The sequence below is a fragment of the Pecten maximus genome, chromosome 5, assembly GCF_902652985.1.
Source record: "Pecten maximus chromosome 5, xPecMax1.1, whole genome shotgun sequence".
Classification (NCBI taxonomy): Eukaryota; Metazoa; Mollusca; class Bivalvia; order Pectinida; family Pectinidae; genus Pecten; species Pecten maximus.
The window spans coordinates 7,143,186-7,164,050 of record NC_047019.1 but is presented as its reverse complement, the minus strand read 5'-3'; the positions used below and the strand labels follow the sequence as shown (position 1 = coordinate 7,164,050).

Here is a 20,865-nt window from a genome sequence, read left to right as displayed (position 1 = left end):
GGAAAAATATGTTTTAAGCAACCTCAGTATTGTTGCAGGTACATTTTTATATGTCATATGTATGCCTTAATGAATCTCGGATTAGCTTGTAAATTATATGGAGACCCGTAGTCCTCTGAGCATTTTTTTTTTCGTTGAAACCAAAATGAGTCGGACCAAAAATGTTCAAACTTGCTTGTGAGTTGGCATAAGATTCACTGACTGTATTTATCATTATTATGAAATGAGAAAGTTTTACTGCGAAAAAAATGATTTTAAAGGGGTATGAAACACTCACAAAATGCTATCTCCGAAGAAAAAGATTTCCAATTGAACGTCGGACCCAAGTTTGAGTACAGCTTTTAAGAGTCATTCCCTCCTGTTTGTGCTGATACATGTAAGGAGTAAGCCGGGAGCCATAATGAGGCTGTCACAACAGGAAAACCATCAAATATATAAGGGAGATAACTCCCTCTTTGTGTGATAAAATAACCACAAGATGTTGTATTATTTTTATTTCCATGGTAAAGTCATGTTTTTAATTTTTCAATATCCTAACATTTTTCATCATTTATCACTACAAAATTTGTTTTATGAATTCATTCATGATTTTCGGCACACAATGTTCAAATTTTCATAGTTTGGAAAAACAAAAATGCCCCTGAAAAATAAATTTTTCCTTTCAGGGAAAGTTTCTCATCTAATCTAGAATGGAAGGTCAGGTGGCACGTGGATAACACACTTAACTTTCACATAGGCAGTCAGGGTTTGACTTCCTATTTGGACATAAAACAAATTATTTGGGTCACCTGCCTGACCACTTGGTATTCTCCAGTTTCCACAGTCAGACCACTCACACGCTTCCATCCGAGCCAACAAGAGTGGTTTATAGAAGTGGGTATAACTTAGGTCGCAATTGTAGTAAAATAAATAAGGTTCACAATATAAAAATAAAAATGAAATTTCCCTTGATTTTAGAAAATGAAATTTGTAATTGTTATTCTAAAGAAGGCTGTCCTGTCTCTTGTGTAGATTCTCCTCGGTCTCTAGTTGTGTGGTCTAATTTTAGACCTGTAACAAAATGGCTGACAAACATCTGGTATTTTGACAGTTGAGGTTTGTTTCTTTGAAAGTCCTCAGAAAGTTTTCCATATTACTTTATATGTAGATTCCCTTAGGTCTGTGATTGTTCATATATAATTTTAAACTCATCGGAAAAATAAATATGATAATTTTGTTTTCGCTATTTCTCGGAGAGTATTGTATTAATCTTTCTCAAGCTTGATATGTAGTACTCTCTTGGTCCTGTACTAGTGCATGTTAAATTCTGAGACTGATCAGACAAAAAATTGCTGACCGGTGGCCCATTTTAACTATGACAGTGAAGTTCACTCGTGTATCGCTATTTCTCGTTGGATCTAGTTTATATGTAGGTTCTTCTTTGTTTTCGTTGTTCATATTTTTTAATGGCACAGATCGGAAAAATGAAATTTAAGTGTCCAGTTAAAGTGTTTGAATACCACATGTTAATAGAATAGCTAATTATTAAATAAAAAAAGGAGAAAAGGACAGAAGTACAGAAAATATATAAAAAAAAACCCATTAAACATCATACAATGTCTTGCACCAAGGTCCATCTGGGATCTCTTGTTTAAAACATAATTACGTCTTGTGAATTCATTTCAACAATCTCAATAGTTCTTGAGGATCAATAAGCCCTTTTCTAGTATTTGAATCATGTCTGGAGATCTTCCGCATTCTTCAACTGATTTCTTTGAAATTTGATAAGCTTTATAATCATGATAATTATATAATTGTCTTTCCATGAACAGCATTTTTGAGTTCTGTTATTTTTGCAAAAGTTACTGCCCTTTGTTTATTTTCAGTATTTGAATCTTATCCAAAGATCCCTTCCTACGTTTTGGAACTAAATTCATTGAAGTTTGGTAAGCTTTAAAATCATGATGTATAGTTGTGTTCTTCTTAGGGGCATTTTGATTTGACTATTTTTGCAAGTTATTGTCATTTGTTAGCTCACCTGCCCGAAGGGCAAGTGAGCTTATGCCGTGGCGCGGCGTCCGTCGTCCGGCCGTCGTCCGTCCGGCCGTCCGGCCGTCCGGCCGTCCGTCCGGCGTCAACTTTCCATTCAAGCAACTTCTTCTCAATAACCAAAAGGCCTAGAGACCTAATATTGGGCCTGTAGCATGCTGGGGTGAAGGGCTACCAAGTTTGTTCAAATGAATGACCTTGACCTTCATTCAAGGTCACAGGAGTCAAAAAGGCTAAAATCTTCAAACGACTTCTTCTCAACAACCAACAGTCCCAGGGAGTTGATATTGGGTCTGTAGCATGCTGGGGTAAAGGGCTACCAAGTTTGTTCAAATGAATGACCTTGACTTTCATTCAAGGTCACAGGAGTCAAAAAGGCTAAAAAAAAATTAGACGACTTCTTCTAAATAGCCAAAAGACCCAGGGACTTGATATTGGGTCTGTAGCATGCTGGGGTGAAGGGCTACCAAGTTTGTTCAAATGAATGACCTTGACTTTCATTCAAGGTCACAGGAGTCAAAAAGGCTAAAATCTTTAAACGACTTCTTCTCAATAACCAAGAGTCCCAGGGAGTTGATATTAGGTCTGTAGCATGCTCGGGTGAAGGGCTACCAAGTTTGTTCAAATGAATGACCTTGACTTTCATTCAAGGTCACAGGGGTCAAAAAGGCTTAAATCTTTAAACGACTTCTTCTCAATAACCAAGAGTCCCAGGGAGTTGATATTGGGTCTGTAGCATGCTGGGGTGAAGGGCTACCAAGTTTGTTCAAATGAATGACCTTGACCGTCATTCAAGGTCACAGGAGTCAAAAAGGCTAAAATCTTTAAACGACTTCTTCTCAATAACCAAGAGTCCCAGAGGCCTAATATTTGGCCTGTAGCATGCTGGGGTGAAGGGCTCCCAAGTTTGTTCAAATGAATGACCTTGACTTTCATTCAAGGTCACAGGAGTCAAAAAGGCTAAAATCTTTAAACGACTTCTTCTCAATAACCAAGAGTCCCAGAGACCTAATATTTGGCCTGTAGCATGCTGGGGTGAAGGGCTCCCAAGTTTGTTCAAATGAATGAACTTGACTTTCATTCAAGGTCACAGGAGTCAAAAAGGCTAAAATCTTTTAAACGACTTCTTCTCAATAACCAAGAGTCTCAGGGAGTTGATATTGGGTCTGTAGCATGCTCGGGTGAAGGGCTACCAAGTTTGTTCAAATGAATGACCTTGACTTTCATTCAAGGTCACAGGGGTCAAAAAGGCTAAAATCTTTAAACGACTTCTTCTCAATAACCAAGAGTCCCAGGGAGTTGATATTGGGTCTGTAGCATGCTGGGGTGAAGGGCTACCAAGTTTGTTCAAATGAATGACCTTGACCGTCATTCAAGGTCACAGGAGTCAAAAAGGCTAAAATCTTTAAACGACTTCTTCTCAATAACCAAGAGTCCCAGAGGCCTAATATTTGGCCTGTAGCATGCTGGGGTGAAGGGCTCCCAAGTTTGTTCAAATGAATGACCTTGACTTTCATTCAAGGTCACAGGAGTCAAAAAGGCTAAAATCTTTAAACGACTTCTTCTCAATAACCAAGAGTCCCAGAGACCTAATATTTGGCCTGTAGCATGCTGGGGTGAAGGGCTCCCAAGTTTGTTCAAATGAATGAACTTGACTTTCATTCAAGGTCACAGGAGTCAAAAAGGCTAAAATCTTTTAAACGACTTCTTCTCAATAACCAAGAGTCTCAGGGAGTTGATATTGGGTCTGTAGCATGCTGGGGTGAAGGGCTACCAAGTTTGTTCAAATGAATAACCTTGACCTTCATTCAAGGTCACAGGGGTCAAAAAGGCTAAAATCTTCAAATGACTTCTTCTCAATAACCAACAGTCCCAGGGAGTTGATATTGGGTCTGTAGCATGCTGGGATGAAGGGCTACCTAGTTTGTTCAAATGAATGGCCTTGACCTTCATTCAAGGTCACAGGGGCCAAAAAGGCTAAAATCTTTAAACGACTTCTTCTCGATAACCAACAGTCCCAGAGACCTAATATTTGGCCTGTAGCATGCTGGGGTAAAGGGCTACCAAGTTTGTTCAAATGAATGACCTTGACTTTCATTCAAGGTCACAGGAGTCAAAAAGGCTAAAATCTTTAAACGACTTCTTCTCAATAACCAAGAGTCCCAGAGACCTAATATTTGGCCTGTAGCATGCTGGGGTGAAGGGCTACCAAGTTTGTTCAAATGAATGACCTTGACTTTCATTCAAGGTCACAGGAGTCAAAAAGGCTAAAATCTTTAAACGACTTCTTCTCAATAACCAAGAGTCCCAGAGAGTTGATATTGGGTCTGTAGCATGCTGGGGTAAAGGGCTACCAAGTTTGTTCAAATGAATGACCTTGACCTTCATTCAAGGTCACGTCGATCAAGTATGCTTAAATCTTTAAATGACTTTTAGTGAAAAGCCAAAGTGCAGAGAGACATTATATTGGTCCTGTAGCATGCTTTCAAATAACTGCAGGATCCATATATGAAAAGATCACTGCATTGCAGGTGAGCGATTTGGGCCCATTGGGCCCTTGTTTATTTCAGCATTTGAATCTTCAGCTGCCTCACGTGGGTTTCGAACTCGCAACCCACTGGCCTCCACCTCTGGGTTGTGAGTTCGAAACCTACATTGGGCAGTTGCCTGGTATTGCTGTAGGTCGGTGGTTTTTCTCTGGGTACTCCGGCTTTCCTCCATCTCCAAAACCTGGCACGTCCTTAAATGACCCTGGCTGCTTCATTGCAATAGGACGTTATACAAAACCAAAATCTTCAACCAATCTCTGAAATTTATGGGGCTTTATAATCATGATTTGGTAATATTAGAGTTTTCCCGAGTTACATTTTGATACAAATATTTTTTGGGAAATGTCAGAGTTAGCATCAATTATTGAAAGAATTATTGTCAGTTGTTTATTTCAGTATTTTAATCTTGACGGAAAACCTTCTGACTTTGCTTTTTAACCAATTTCTTTGAAATTTATGACTGGTAGGGTTTACTACCATCACATATAACGATGGTTCTTAAGCGGCATTTTGTTCGACCAAATCTTCTGGTAACATATTTCATTTATCTTGTTACAAGTAACCATGTCAATTTTGCATCCGATGGGCGTATATTGTTCCGCCTGGTGGTATTATTGTATTATTCATAGCTGCAATACAATGTGTTTTAAAGTGTATCCAAGTAGTTTGTTGTTCCTTCGAAAGAGATATATATCAAAATGTAGAACGTGGAATTATGAAATACTTCATAACTCAGTTAAAAGTAATTATTTCTGTCAGAAAATAAAAAATTAAATTATTTTTCTTGTCTGTCAGGAAATTCATGTAATAAGCTGTAGGATTGAAAATTTTGTTTCATTAAATTTCATTATTCATTATTATTTACAAGTTTTTATCAAAACTTTGTTGACCAGTTTTTCAGAATCTTGTTGACTAGGACCTTTGCCAAGCAAAGTGCATCAATTATCTTGAAAATTTCTGATTTTGAATATTTTCCGCTTCAGGGTTGTTGAATTAAGAAAATGTGTATCATGATTTAAATGTCTTGCTATTCAGTATTTTGTTGTCCATGTCAGAATTGTAGTTGTTGTAATTTGAAACACAAGAAGAATAAACAGATATTTAAACATTAAAAATAGCATTCAGGCAGCCATCTTTTATTTGACAGCGCAGGTTTGTTAGTACTATTTCTTGTGATTGAGTGCTGTTACTTGCAGGATTTTTCTCAAGTTGGATGTGTAGGTTCTCAGTAATTAAGTATCAGTTCCCAACGAAACCTGGGGGGGGGGGGGGCTGGGCTATAGCTAGGTTTCCTCCTCCCCCTCCGTCTTTCCACTCAGTTTTTCACACTTTTCTCGACCATGCTTCAAAGTATGTTGGTGAAAGTTTGTATGTAACTTCAGTATGAGTAGCTTCAAATCAAGTTAAAGTTTCAGAGTAATTGGGTCAAGGTCACTTTTACTATTTTTAGCAGGGGTCGGTTGGGGACACCCTCCGAATGCTTGTTGTGTAAGGTTAGTTTTGAGAGTGATCCTTAAAACCAAATGGCTGATAGACAGCCGCCATGGATATTAGTTTGTTATCGCTATTTCTTAGAAAGTTCTTGACTGATGTAGATTCTCACTGTTCCATATGATAAAGTGGAAGTTAGGAAAGATGAGAAAAGTAGAGAAAGGATCAGTCTTACAAAAATCCAGTTAAAATCATTTGTTGGCTGGGTGCCTAGATCCCACTGGAATACTCCAAACTAGCAAAAATATCAAATTGAAATTTGTTATGTAGAGTTCTACTGGTAAAGTAATATTACGTTGTTAGCTCTCCTGTCTGAAGGGCAAGAGAGCTTATGTCGTGGTGTCGGCATCTGTCCGTCTGTCTGTCCATCTGACTTCAACTGTTCCATCTAAACTTCTTAATACCAAAGAGGACCTTAGTCACGATTGACGGACAACATCTTCTCAATAACCAAGAAGTTCAGGGTCAAGTTATTGGGCCAGTAGCATGCTGGAATGAAGCGCTACCAAATTTGTTCAAAAGACTGACATTGACCTACTTTCAAGGTCACAAGGGTCAAATGTGTTAAAAATCTTTAATTGACTGATGATATTGAGCCAGTTGTATTGTGGAGTGAAGGGTACTCTTATATTTGAATAAAATGGTAATAAGCTGATCATGCACATAAATCAATTTTAAAGTTGCGTTAGAAGCAGGTGAGCGATACAGACCCATTAAGCCTCTTGTTACATGTGTACCGGTGTTGCAGTATACTATTTCGCCCCTACCCACATCTATCGGCTGTGTAAGTGCGCTGAATGTTGAGATTCATATCTTGTGATAATAGTTGTGTAATCTACCCAACTACACTATTAAAGATGTGATGATTTTATCTCCAAAGTCTGATGTTTTTATTGTCTCGCCATCTTGAAAAGTTTGAAATATTGCCTTTTGTCCACAATCCTTCATCTCCATTATCATGAAGTATCGAAATGTTCTTTCTCAAATTTCATATGTAGGTGCATGTTCAAGTTTGAGAAAAATCTGGAACAAGACACCAATGGGCCTAAATAGTCAACTGACTCATCTCAACTGAACTTAAATTGGTAGCTCACCTGCCCCATGCACAAATGAGGCTATTCATTGGTGGTGCAGAACCTGTCAACTTTTACCTTTGAACAACTTCTTTACCAAGAGGTTCAGAATCCTAATATCGGGACTGTGGCATGTTGGGATGAAGACCTACCAAGTTCAATCAAATGGATGACCTTGATTTTTAATAAAGCCTTAAGTACCTCCCTTAATAACAGCCAGCAATAGCATCATTGTCAGAGATTCACAGTCCTTGACCTTTGGACTCTAATGACCTTGACTTTTGACTCCATGACCTTGATCTCTGGTCAGTTGACTGTGTTTAAATCTGAACAACTTTGCTTCCTATAAATTTTTTATCAGTGAATTGATACAAAATTAGACCTTGACATTTTAGTCTGATGACCTTGACCTTTTGACCTATATGGACCAAATTTCATTTACATCAGTTGATAGATATTTAAGTTCTCCGAAGGGAAATGAATTTGTGGATGGACAGACAGTTTAATTATTTCAGATGTTTGTTCCTTGTGACAAAGTCTTCCATTGGTACTACATTTGTTGACTTGCTGACCTTGACCCTGACTACTGACCTAATTTAACAAAATGTTAACCTTGGCCACATTATATTACTGTACAAGATAGGACTTTCATATCTGATGTGTGTACCTTGTTACAAGACCTTTCTATTGGTACTACATTTGTAGGTATGCTGACCTAGACCATGACCTTTGACCTTCTTTTAAAGTGTTAACCTATTCAGCGAGCAGTATTGTCTTCTTCCAACCCTTAGATTAAAATATGAAAAATAGGGCAGATGGGCTTATTCCCGAGTAAAATACAGTAAATATACACAACCTGGATGAGAGCTACTAGTGAGATGGTCTTTTGTCTCTATGCAACTCACAATTTACCTAAGAGTTTCTGTTTTAATTTGCATTCATTCTGTCGCCTAAAGTTTGTAGCTAATTTCGTGATTACTATAGGACACCCATATCTCCACAACAGGTGCCCTAACAACATTTGGAGCAAATAAGAAATTGACTCAAAATACAACACAAAATAACTTTGGGGTAAAACTGATTTATTAAACATACAACAGGTGAAAGATTCTAGCTCTTATAAACCTATAGTGTAATGCTGTTACTTAAAGGTTGGCACTGGCATACAATCCCTATCTTAATGCATCGATCACATGTATGTAGTACATCCAAACAAATTCATATACATGTATGAATGTGAATCTGTAAATAGCTACATTACTTGTATTCTACATTTGTATGTAAACTGGGTACATATTTACCTGTATGTATACTGGGTACATATTTACCTGTATGTAATATAGTGACTTACACCTGTATGTAGTAGTGACTCACACCGGTATGTAGTATATAAAGTGACTCACACCTGTATGTAGTATATATAGTGACTCGCACCTGTAAGTAGTATGACTTGCACCTGTATGTAGTAGTGATCCACCTGTATGTAGTATATATAGTGACTCACACCTGTATGTAGTATATATAGTGACTCGCACCTGTAAGTAGTATGACTTGCACCTGTATGTAGTAGTGACTCACCTGTATGTAGTATATATAGTGACTCACCTGTATGTAGTATATATAGTGACTCACACCTGTATGTAGTATTTATAGTGACTCACACCTGTATGTAGTATATAGTGACTCACACCTGTATGTAGTATAAAGTGACTCGCACCTGTATGTAGTATATATATAGTGACTCACACCTGTATGTAGTATAAAGTGACTCACACCTGTATGTAGTATATAGTGACTCACACCTGTATGTAGTATAAAGTGACTCACACCTGTATGTAGTATATAGTGACTCACACCTGTATGTAGTAGTGACTCACACCTGTATGTAGTATAAAGTGACTCACACCTGTATGTAGTATATATAGTGACTCACACCTGTATGTAGTATAAAGTGACTCACACCTGTATGTAGTATAAAGTGACTCGCACCTGTATGTAGTAGTGACTCACACCTGTATGTAGTATAAAGTGACTCACACCTGTATGTAGTATAGAGACTCACACCTATATGTAGTATAAAGTGACTCGCACCTGTATGTAGTATATATATAGTGACTCACACCTGTATGTAGTATAAAGTGACTCGCACCTGTATGTAGTATAAAGTGACTCGCACCTGTATGTAGTATAAAGTGACTCACACCTGTATGTAGTATAAAGTGACTCACACCTGTATGTAGTATAAAGTGACTCACACCTGTATGTAGTATAAAGTGACTCACACCTGTATGTAGTATAATGTGACTCACACCTGTATGTAGTATAATGTGACTCACACCTGTATGTAGTATACTGTGACTCGCACCTGTATGTAGTATATATATAGTGACTCACACCTGTATGTAGTATAAAGTGACTCACACCTGTATGTAGTATAAAGTGACTCGCACCTGTATGTAGTATAGAGACTCACACCTGTATGTAGTACACATACGACTCACAACTATGATTTTATAATAGTGACTCGCACCTGTATGTAGTAGATTGCATCTGTATAGAGTATAGAGATTCACACCTGTATGTAGTAGTGACTCGCACCAATATGTAGTATATAATGACTCACACCTGTATGTAGTATAGTGATTCACACCTGTATGTAGTATATGACTCACACCTGTATGTAGTATAGTGATTCACACCTGTATGTAGTATAGTGACTCACACCTGTATGTAATATAGAGTCACACTTGTATGTAGATGTGAATAGACAATTTTATACCACACAACTGTGTAATACAAGTTTTATGATGTACAAAAATGTATATGCCATGGCTGTACACACTGATGATGAATGGTGACATCATGCAAAAATGTACATTACACATCTTTGTTGATGAAGCTGAATTTTTCTATTAAATATTATGTTTGCATTCAACATTAACTTTTTCTCCAGCAAAGATGCACATTAATATGGAAAATAGAGACACCAACAAACACGGAAGGATTTTTTTTTTTTTTTTTTTTTTTCAAAATCAATGCAGATGAAAAATCCATGATATTGCACAGCTGGAGCAGAGGCTGAAAGACTCAAGAATAATCTATGCAATTCTAACACATGAGGTATAGAGGGCTCGTATTGTCTTAATATGCATGCCTGCATGTATGGGTGGAGAGATTTTGTTTTCTTTGTACCTTAGTAACATGCCACTAAAACACTTATACAAAATTTCATGAATTTGATGATCAAATATCCACTGATTGGAGATTAAGATATCGACCATTAATTGATACTGGATCAATAACTGAAATCTGTCATATCTAGTTTATATATCAATATGATACATGTAAAGGAGACATCGCGCCCCCTAAAAAAATATCATTGTAATGAAAAATAGACCTAGAGTAAACAATTATCTTGGGTTCTGGTGCACAAGAAGAAACAAGGGGTCTGAGATAGCTCAGTAGGTTAGAGCGCCGGCCATGTAACCTCAGGTGAAGATCTGAGGTGTGTTGTTCGTCGCTCCCTACCTGTGGTAGTTGCATGTGTTACTCGGGAAGCTGAGAAAACGGCCGGTCTGTGTGGTCATGGTTGTGTCCTTGGGCAAGACACTCTACCTTAATTGCTCTGGATGGTATGTGATGGGCCTTCCGTATGTTGTTCAGTGAGGTAGCCACCAACTACTACAATGAGACCCCGCCTCAAAATGACCCTGGTTGTTCACAGGGCATTAAACCCAACAAACAAACAAGTGTAAGAATGACTATTTCTGTCAATTTTAATGAATATCAGAAAATAATGGAAGTAAAAGCTGTAGCTTGTCTGGAGCTTTATATGAATCCCATACAACTGTTCCTGTTCAAGAGCAATGACAGGGTCAAACCTATGTGACAAAGTTTTCAAAGTATGCCACGAATGAAAAAAATAATGCCATAAGAAGGAAGTCAAACGAAGTGATGATATCTACTAAGATTTGGTACAAATACAGACGAAATGCTGACCACACTCTTGTAAGCACCAAATATAACCAGAACAGTCACTAAGATGGCTGACTTATACCCTAGATCCACACTAATTCCCACTCTGCCATAAATATATATGTGTATCTCATACATTATTTTCATATTAAGAAACTGTGGTGAACTAAACTGACTGAGGGGGATCATGTGGTATCTTGTACACATTTTTTTTTTTATTTCACAAATGGTCAAGAGTGACCTTTGACCCTTAAAACAACCTCGACCTTATGAACTATCTTCACCTCAACTGTTCAACTGCATTTCAGAAAGTTTGAACCTCTGAAGAAGCCTTAGATGACACATTTTTTCCCTGTTCTATTTTCAGCTACCTTGACCTTAACATTGACCTTGACCTCTAGGAACTTTTTAAAGCCCAATTGAAAATCCTCACATCAAAGTTTAACATCGTCTTAAAGTTTCAAAAAGTTTAGCCTTTCTTTGATTCTAGGATAATCTCTGGAGAAGAAAGGGCTGACGGACAGACAGACAACATGATTATAACTACCAAAGTATGAATTTCAGAGTCGCTTTGTTGATCAAGGATTGAGTGTCAAGTTTGCATGGAAGGGAAGTAACCTTCATGCAAATGTGGTATATGCTTTGCAGTTCACTTCATTTTCACAAGGTCAACTTCCCTTCATCAGCTCATGCAAGCAAAAAAAAAAAAAAAAAAATGACAATCAATCCTTATATTTATGTTAACCAATTTAAAAATTCCCACCACCAGCCTGCAAATTCAGTGGACACAGTATTACATAAGTGCAAAGTGAAAATGTAAATATCAATCGCAGGGACTTGACACTTATACCAATTACCCACAATTCACTTGTTATATATATAATAGATTATAATAGACTGTGGGTTGGAAATTTGTGCCAAGTTCCTGTGATTGATCATAAATTCCTGTCATACTGACACAAAAGTCAAAATTTATTTCAATGTCACATTTAATGAAAACAGTATTACCAATTGAAACTTCTCCACCAGTTGAATTTGTACTGTTGATTTTTTTTTTTTTTTTATGTTGAATCTTAGTAAATTATTCAATTCCTAATTCTGAATGTCATTTTAAATACTAAGGGAAGTAAATCTAAATTTCTACACCCCAGGTGACGTCATATGATTGTAATGCCGTTTGACATCACCTTATCAAGGGTTTATTAAGGTACTGTACACAATAAAGAATATGACAAATCTGTGTATATGGCACAGGTATTGGACACCACTCTTACTCATGATCCTTGACTTTGAGGCCAGCTTAAAGGTCAAAGGTATATGGGTCAATATATATAAATATATATTTATAAGTTAATACATCACACGAAAGTTTACCACACATTCAATTGTTTTACACACGTAATTCTATATACCAAACATCTATGGTAAATTTCAACACAATTTTTTACAAGATAGATATATGTATCACTATATATATATATATAAATAACATATATTTTTGCACGCTTTTTATAAATATATGATGGCTTTATAGTACAAATCGGTGATAAATACCTCCGTTGGTGTATCAACACCTACAGCCATGGATTTGTTCATGGAAGAACGTAGAATTGATTGGTAGCTTTTGACAAATCCACTGAGCTCTGTACAGAGAAATGCTATTCGTGTGAACCTAGAATACAATTCTGGTTTTACTAAAGGATTCCTTAACTTACAATTTCCTATGGAAAACTTCCAGAAAAGGAATTTCCTTAAGTTCATGAATATTAAGGAAATTGAAGCCTGGTTGTCTAAACCATTTTCATAGGTATTTACAAGAAAATCTGACTCTCTGCTATATGGACATTTTACACTGAAAGAAGTATATCTGGTTTGATATAATATAAAGACATTTCCCCAGTTCAATTCAAGTCTTTTTACAAGAATATACTGTTTGGAGTTATCTCCCTTCAAATGCATTCATTTTTTTTTCAAACCAGACACACTGGTTCATGTTATTGCTTAAACTGACATTTTACACATAAAAAAAATAATAAAAAAATAAAAAATGGTAGATACATTATTCATCTTGCTGATGAGAAGAAAATTGCTGTGAAAGTTAAAAAACAATCTCTTGCACTACCTAATGCCTGTATATGTGTTTAGTATCTGTCAATCATGGTTCAGATTTGTTCTATTATGAATCATTGTTGACTAAGCTCATTCCCAAAAATAAAAAAAATAAAAAAAAAATTTTGATAGCACCTCATATTTATTCAGGAAAATAACTATCAATGAAACAAAAAATGAATTTGATTTCATAAACATAACTTTCTTGTGGTGAAAAATTCTGAGAAAAAATGTCTGAGTCTGTGATTTAAAATACATTAAAAAAGAACAAGAGGCTGATGGGGCCTGCATTGCTCACCTGATAATGGCAAAGATTGATTTTTTTTTTAAATTTAAAAAAAAAACTTTCCTTCCCATTTTGGGATCTGTAGTCAACACTTCCCTTCAACTGACATTTAACTTTCTGGTTCAGAAGAAGACTCAAAGGAAATCAGTTGAAAAACACACAGCATTAATAACCAATTGACTTCATATTTTTAGCCCCGCCCCTCTGCCCCAGGGGAGTCCCATCCTCCTCCATGTATAAAACAATAAACATCCACACAAAATTTAACTCAAAAGTGTTATATTTCCCCTATTGAACCCCTCCCCTGAGGTTCCTGAAGGGCCAAAAAATTGGTTTCCCTTCACCCAAGGATGCTTCAGACCAAATTTGGACCAAATCCTTTCATTCCTACAGAAGGATTTACAAGAATTTGCTACATTCCCCTACTGCCCCCCCTACCAGACCCCCTACGGGAGGGCAGACCAACCGTTTATACAAAAAAGAATGGGTTTCCTTTCACCCAAGGATGCTTCAGACCAAATTCGGTTAAAATCCACTCAAGAGTTCATGACTTATAGTGATTTTTGGGAAAGTTGATGGACAACAGACATCGCATCCATGACATTAGCTCACCGGTCCTGGACCAGGTAAGCTTATAAAAATATAATTGTTCAGATAAGCCTGTTTCTGATTTCATTCCATTTTTGTCCATAATAGCTTCATACACGAACCCAGTAATTCTTAATACCATATTAATAAAACTAGTTACAAATCTAATGCTTAATTGTCACACTGAGGATAGAGTATCATTGATAAAATAATATTTTACCATTCTGATACCAAAACTGCATAGAACATACACATGGTGTCACATTGAAAGTTCAAACAATGAATTTATGGAATAAAATATTTTGGTACTGGGATAATTCGCCACAACAGGGATATTCCATGAATAGCTTCATCACTCCACGAATTGCTTCATCACTAAGGAAGAACATAGTCCCTTAGTCTCCTAAACAAGACACATAACTTAGAACTTTGATATCATGAAATGAGAATTTTCACGTTGCTACTTCACATGTTGCCACTTCACATGTTGATTTTTCACATGTCAATTTTTCACATGTTGCATTTTCACATGTTGATTTTTCACAAATTGCTACTTCACTACTTCACATGTTGCTTTTTCACTTATTTCTACTTCAACATGCTACCAATAATATAAACTTCATATCTCACAGATTAAAAACATCTGTTTTTTACACATGGAAATAATGACTCCTCTCAGTTCAACAAGTGTAAACTCACTATATTAAGTATTCCTAATAAGTAAATATTTCATTTTTCAGAGGTAAGTTTTCAAAATCTCTCTTGTATTTGAGCATTCCAAATTTATGCGGTTCTTATTCGCCTCTCCATTGAAGGTGAATGGGCATACTCCAGAATTTCAAATTCTTCATTTCTGTGATGTGGACGTCTTGGCAATGTCTGCCGACCACCTGTCATTCCTATGCTTATACCATCCATTCTGGAAGACTGAAAAGATAACAAGAGGCCCATGGGCCTTAACGGTCACCTGAGATTTGAAATATTTCAGTTTATTTAATTGACCCTTTTTGCCCCCCCTATCAGCCCCTAGGGGTCAGTCAGGGCCAACATATGCATATTATTAAACTTTCATTCCATGCTGAAAATGTTAACCAGAATGAATTCCAATAGAAATCAAAACAAATCAGTCAAAAATGTGATTTCCCTATATAAACTATAGTAAAATTTACCACCTCCCCAGGGGCAAACTTGTGACCCCAGGGTCATGAAATTTAAAATTTCAATAAAGCACCATAAGACCCTTCAAACTATCAAGAGTATTTGATTCCACCTTATTTCAGTCTTGAGAAGAAGATTTTTGAAATTTCAGTCAATTTGGCCCTTTTAAGCCCTGCCCATCAGCCCTGGGGGGTCAGTCAGGGCCAACATGTGCATGCCATCAAACTGTCATCCCATGCTGACAATGTGTACAAAATTAGAATGAATTCCAAAACAAATAAAACAAATAAAAGTCAAAAATGTGATTTCCCTATATAAACTATAGTTAAGTTTACCCCCGCCCCAGGGGCAAACTTGAGACCCCAGGGTCATGAAATTCACAATTTTGGTAAAGCACCTTCAGACCCTGCCATCTATGAAGTGTATTTGATTCTATCATATCTGAGAGTAGAGAAGAAGATTTGTGAAATTTCAGTCAATTTGGCCCTTTTTAGCCCCACCCATCAGCCCCTGGGGGTCAGTCAGGGCCAACATGTGCATGCCATCAAACTGTCATCCCATGCTGACAATGTTTACAAAATTAGAAAGAATTCCAATAGAAATAATATAAATTAAAGTCAAAAAAGTGATATCCCTATATAAACTATAGTAAAGTTTAGCCCCTCCCCAGGGGCAAACGTGAAACCCCTGGGTCATGAAATTTACAATTTTGGTAAAGCACCTTAAGACCCTTCCATCTATGAAGAATGTTTGATTCCAGCATATCTGAGAGTAGAGAAGAAGATTTTTGAAGTTTTAGTCAATTTGACCCTTTTTGGCTCCGCCCCTCAGGCCCCTGGGGGGTGGGGACCATATAATTTACAATTTTGGTTGACCTTTAGCCATAGAAGCTTCCTGCCAAATTTCATAGAATTTGGTTGGTGGGTTTTGGAGAAGAAGTCGAAAATGTAAATTGTTTACGGACGCACGACGGACGACGCACGACGCACGACGACGGACAAAAGGAGATTAGAATAGGTCACTTGAGACTTTGTCTCAGGTGACCTAAAAAGTATTTCTGTTGTAAATCGGACCCAAAATGTTCTGACGACACAAAAGACAAAATGAGATATGTAAAAATTTTCCTATAAGATATGTTATTCTGCTGTTTGTCAAATCACATTGCTATGTGAGTTTTGATGTGAAATACAACATGCTTTCTGATTGGCTGCCCTGCAGGTAGGGCGTAAGAATTGTACCTGCTGCCCCCCATTGCATGATCGTAAGAGGCGACTAAATTTGGGATCTTATCTTTTCTATTCTTTCTAAACCACTTTCTTCTTCCTAATGTCTCGTTGACTATGTCTCAATTTTGGCCTAAAATTGAGTGGTCCCTCCTGTGAGGAAGGCTTTGGGTTCTGTCCCCTGGCCGAGACATACCAGAGTTTATATGGTAGTTGCCACCCCTGCTTAACGCTCAGCATTTTTGGAGTGAAACGACTGGTTTGCCCATTGCCAGTATAATGTGACAGGTGGGGTGTCCTGCTGGATGTCTTCAGCAGTATGCTTCAGTGAGGTAGCACTATAAATGCAGCATCAGTTTCGCACTAACCCAACGCAACAAACACTAACACACAACAGTTCCCTAAAACACACACACTCGATCACCACATTGCCTGCATCTTGCACACAGGTGAGGCCGTCCTTAAATGACCTTAGGTATTTATAGGACGTTAAACAATCCTAAATCAAACCAAACCTTTCTGATTGATGTTTGGTGCAGTATTTTTTTTTAGTTTAGTTTGGTTTATTTTGTTTAACGTCCTATTAACAGCCAGGGTCATTTAAGGACGTACCAGGTTTTGGAGGTGGAGGAAAGCCGGAGTACCTGTAGAAAAACGGTCAGTACCAGGTAACTGCCCCACGTAGGTTTTGAACTCACAACTTGTTGCAGTACTCCATAACCATAGAATATATTGATATCATTATTATATATTATTAAATCTCGGTAAATACTTCTCAGTTTTACCAACTGAATTCCACTCATTTGTTAATCTAGTATGCCAAGGCACTCAGGTCCAGTCAGTCAAAGAGGTTGTGAAAAAAGACCTCTGTAACATTGGTGCCTAGTCTTCCCAAGTTCTGATAGACAGATAGTTGGCTTTTTGCTTTGAAAACACGACCAACACGAGCCTTGTTTAAAGTTTCAAAAAAAATGAAATCAATATAAACTATATTTATTTTACAACAACTGCAAAACATGTTTAAACAACTTATATTAATCATTGCTGTTGGCCCGGATGGAAGAGCATGAGAGGTCTTACTATCGGAGGAAACCAGAGTACCCAGAGAAACCCACATGTTCGGGCATGTGACCCTTAACATTATCATGTCCGATCAGAGAATCGAACCCCGGCCACCTAGATGAAAGGCAAATGTGTCACCACTTTGCCATCTGACCACCCAAACAATAAATTTCCTTATCCAAAATTTAGCATACAGATTTAAGATGGCTGAATTATAGCATAATGTAGCTGAAGAAAGGATTTTAGTAAATCAATGCATTTTAGCAAACTTTCATAGCATTTACTATCTTCTCACACATGTACAACTTCATTCCCACCAGTTTTGAATTTCCAACTGAAATACTGACCAAATTTCAGTACCACTGAGTGAAGTAATCATAATCTTATGAAAATTGAGAAGATTATATTTGACCCGTCTGACCTTGAAAATAGGTCAAGGTCATTTACATAAAGAAACTTTATTTCTTCCTTGATATCTGCTGGGAAGATATTGGGGCCATCCTGGGTCTTCTGGAATTTGAAAAGATTCTTAATTTTTTTTTTACACACTTGACCACTTCGACCTTGAGAAAAGGTCAAGGTCATTCCTATGAGGAAACTTTATTGTACTATATCCCAAGTACCTTCTTACTAAATATTGGTACCAGTTGCTTATAGAGTTAAATGTTGACAGAGGGACAGATGGACAGATGGACAAATGATGGATCCTTCAACATAGCATAAGATCACTGGTACTTTCTGTCATTTGAGCTAAAATTTGTCTTAAAGCATCATTTTTCTAAATAAATTTTAGTAAATTTCACCTCCACCTTAGGGCAAATGTGAATTTCAATTAAGCACCTAAAGACCCTTCAATCTATGAAGAGTATTTGTTTCCAGCATATTTTGGAATTAAGGAGGAGATTGTCATAATGGCCATGCTCCACTGAGCCATTGGAAGCGGGGACCATACAATGTTAGTCTCCTTAAAAAATTTCATTAAAATTGGTTCAGGAGTTTTCAAGAAGAAATTCAAAATGGCGATTGTTTATACATGTACACATGATGGATGTTGGAAAATGAAGGAGAAAAAGTTAAAAGATTAGGTAGCTTTAGACTTCGACTCAGGTGAGATAACAACGACCTCTTGTAACCTTGAGAAGAATACAAACCTGGGACCACGTATCTGAATCATTGTACATATCCACGACAACCGAAGGTGAGGCGAGTGGCCGAGCTGTGGAGGACGTGGATACTGTAGACATTCGGGACATTCGGGAGCTGATGGAAAGTGTCCGGCGCCGGAAAGGTCGTCGAAGGTCATTATCTTCATCATCCTCGATTTCCTGTTACAGAAGATTCACATCTGATAATAACAATTTCTGTAAACATCACCATTTGTGTTGCTTTAGATAATTTCAACTTTTTTGTTGCTACTGTTACCGGTTAGGTTTCGCTTACAAACTGTTATTAAAGTGTGTATTTAATTAAAAAAGGCAGCTAATTACGCAGCAAAATGTGCAGCAAAACAATCAATTATGATACCTTCACTTCATTTGCATCTCATTACTGGGTTTTAAAGCCATGAATTAGGAAGCACTGTTTTGATTGGTTAAAACCAAAAATTGTCACCCTTTACTTCACCAATGGTGATATTATCGGCAGTGATGATACAAGTTTTTATAAAGTTGAAAATTTCAAAGTTCAAAAACGTAATAGATAAGTCGTTTGACTACCACGGACATTAGATTCAAACTAGCATAGCCAAACTAAGCATTTACTATTGATCTAGGAAAGCCCACAGCACCAGCTAAATGTGGATCTTCCCGAGCCAGACACATGCACCGCTAGGCATACAGTTCCAATTAAAAATGTCAGATTACACGGAATGCCCTAAAGACACAAACCATATTCCAGGATTATATTTTAGATTTTGGCCATGACATAGGCATCACAAATGAAAGTTCTGACTGCACAATTATTAATGAGATGTCAGGTTAGACAGGTGTCACTAATGGAATGTCAGATTAGACAGGTGTCACTAATGAAATGTCAGATAAGACAGGTGTCATTAATAAAATGTCAGGTTAGACAGGTGTCACTAATGGAATGTCAGATTAGACAGGTGTCACCAATGGAAAGTCAGATAAGACAGGAGTCACTAATGAGATGTCAGATTAGACAGGTGTCACTAATGAGATGTCAGATTAGACAGGTGTCACCAATGGAAAGTCAGATAAGACAGGAGTCACTAATAAAATGTCAGGTTAGACAGGTGTCACTAATGGAATGTCAGATTAGACAGGTGTCACCAATGGAAAGTCAGATAAGACAGGAGTCACTAATGAGATGTCAGATTAGACAGGTGTCACTAATGAGATGTCAGGTTAGACATGTGTCACTAATGGAATGTCAGATTAGACAGTTGTCACTAATGAAATGTCAGGTTAGACAGGTGTCACTAATGAAATGTCAGGTTAGACAGGTGTCGCTAATGGAATGTCAGATTAGATATGTGTCACACATGAGATGTCAGATAGACAAGTGTCATAAATGGAATGTCAGATTAGACAGATGTCACTAATGGAATGTCAGATGAGACAGGTGTCACTAATGAAATGTCAGGTTAGACAGGTGTCACTAATGAAATGTCAGGTTAGACAGGTGTTACCATTCAAATGTCAGATTAGACAGGTGTCACTAATGAAATGTCAGATTAGACAGGTGTCACTAATGAAATGTCAGGTTAGACAGGTGTCACTAATGGAATGTCAGGTGAGACAGGTGCCACTAATGAAATGTCAGGTTAGACAGGTGTTACCATTCAAATGTCAGATTAGACAGGTGTCACTAATGAAATGTCAGGTTAGACAGGTATCACCATTCAAATATCAGATTAGACAGGTGTCATTAATGAAATATCAGACTTGACAGGTGTCATTTAATAAATGTCACATTATACAGGTGTCAGTAATGAAATGTCAGACTTGACAGGTGTCACTAATGAGATGTCAGATACAAAAAATAACAAGTGCTACAAATGTCATATCAAGGTGCCACTAATAAGAAATTTACAGGGTCCTCGTCGGTGAGAATCATGGCGTTCTCTTCTTCAGCGGCTTTTCTCTGGCGCATCTCAACCAACAACTCCCGGAACTGTTCCTTCAGGTTCTCAATCTTGCGCCGGAGCTTTGTCTCGGAGCTGGAGTAACGACCATCAAGATCCAGCTGGACTTTGAGTTCCTGAATCTCCTGTTGAATGATGGTCATTCTTATCTGGATCTGACGTGCGAAATAACAGAATCAACAAAAATGTGAAAAAAATACAAAGCTGTCTCAAACTA

The 20,865-nt window shown here is 37.3% G+C and overlaps 2 protein-coding genes across 2 annotated transcripts in view; one reads left to right on the top strand and one right to left on the bottom strand.

The window, feature by feature from the left end:
* LOC117327002 overlaps positions 1-1,589 on the top strand; it is a 12,429-nt gene extending 10,840 nt beyond the window's left edge. The window contains exon 8 of the mRNA XM_033883812.1: positions 1-1,589. This exon is cut by the window's left edge and continues 234 nt beyond it. The gene's annotated coding sequence lies outside the window, so the exon portion shown is untranslated.
* Positions 1,590-8,206: 6,617 nt separating this feature from the next.
* The window catches only part of LOC117327001, a 47,712-nt gene continuing 35,053 nt past the window's right edge, over positions 8,207-20,865 (bottom strand). The window contains 4 exon segments of the mRNA XM_033883811.1: positions 8,207-8,575; positions 9,841-15,026; positions 18,694-18,867; positions 20,597-20,803. Of these exon segments, the coding sequence (XP_033739702.1) occupies positions 14,883-15,026; positions 18,694-18,867; positions 20,597-20,803 (525 nt within the window). The 3' untranslated portion in view covers positions 8,207-8,575; positions 9,841-14,882.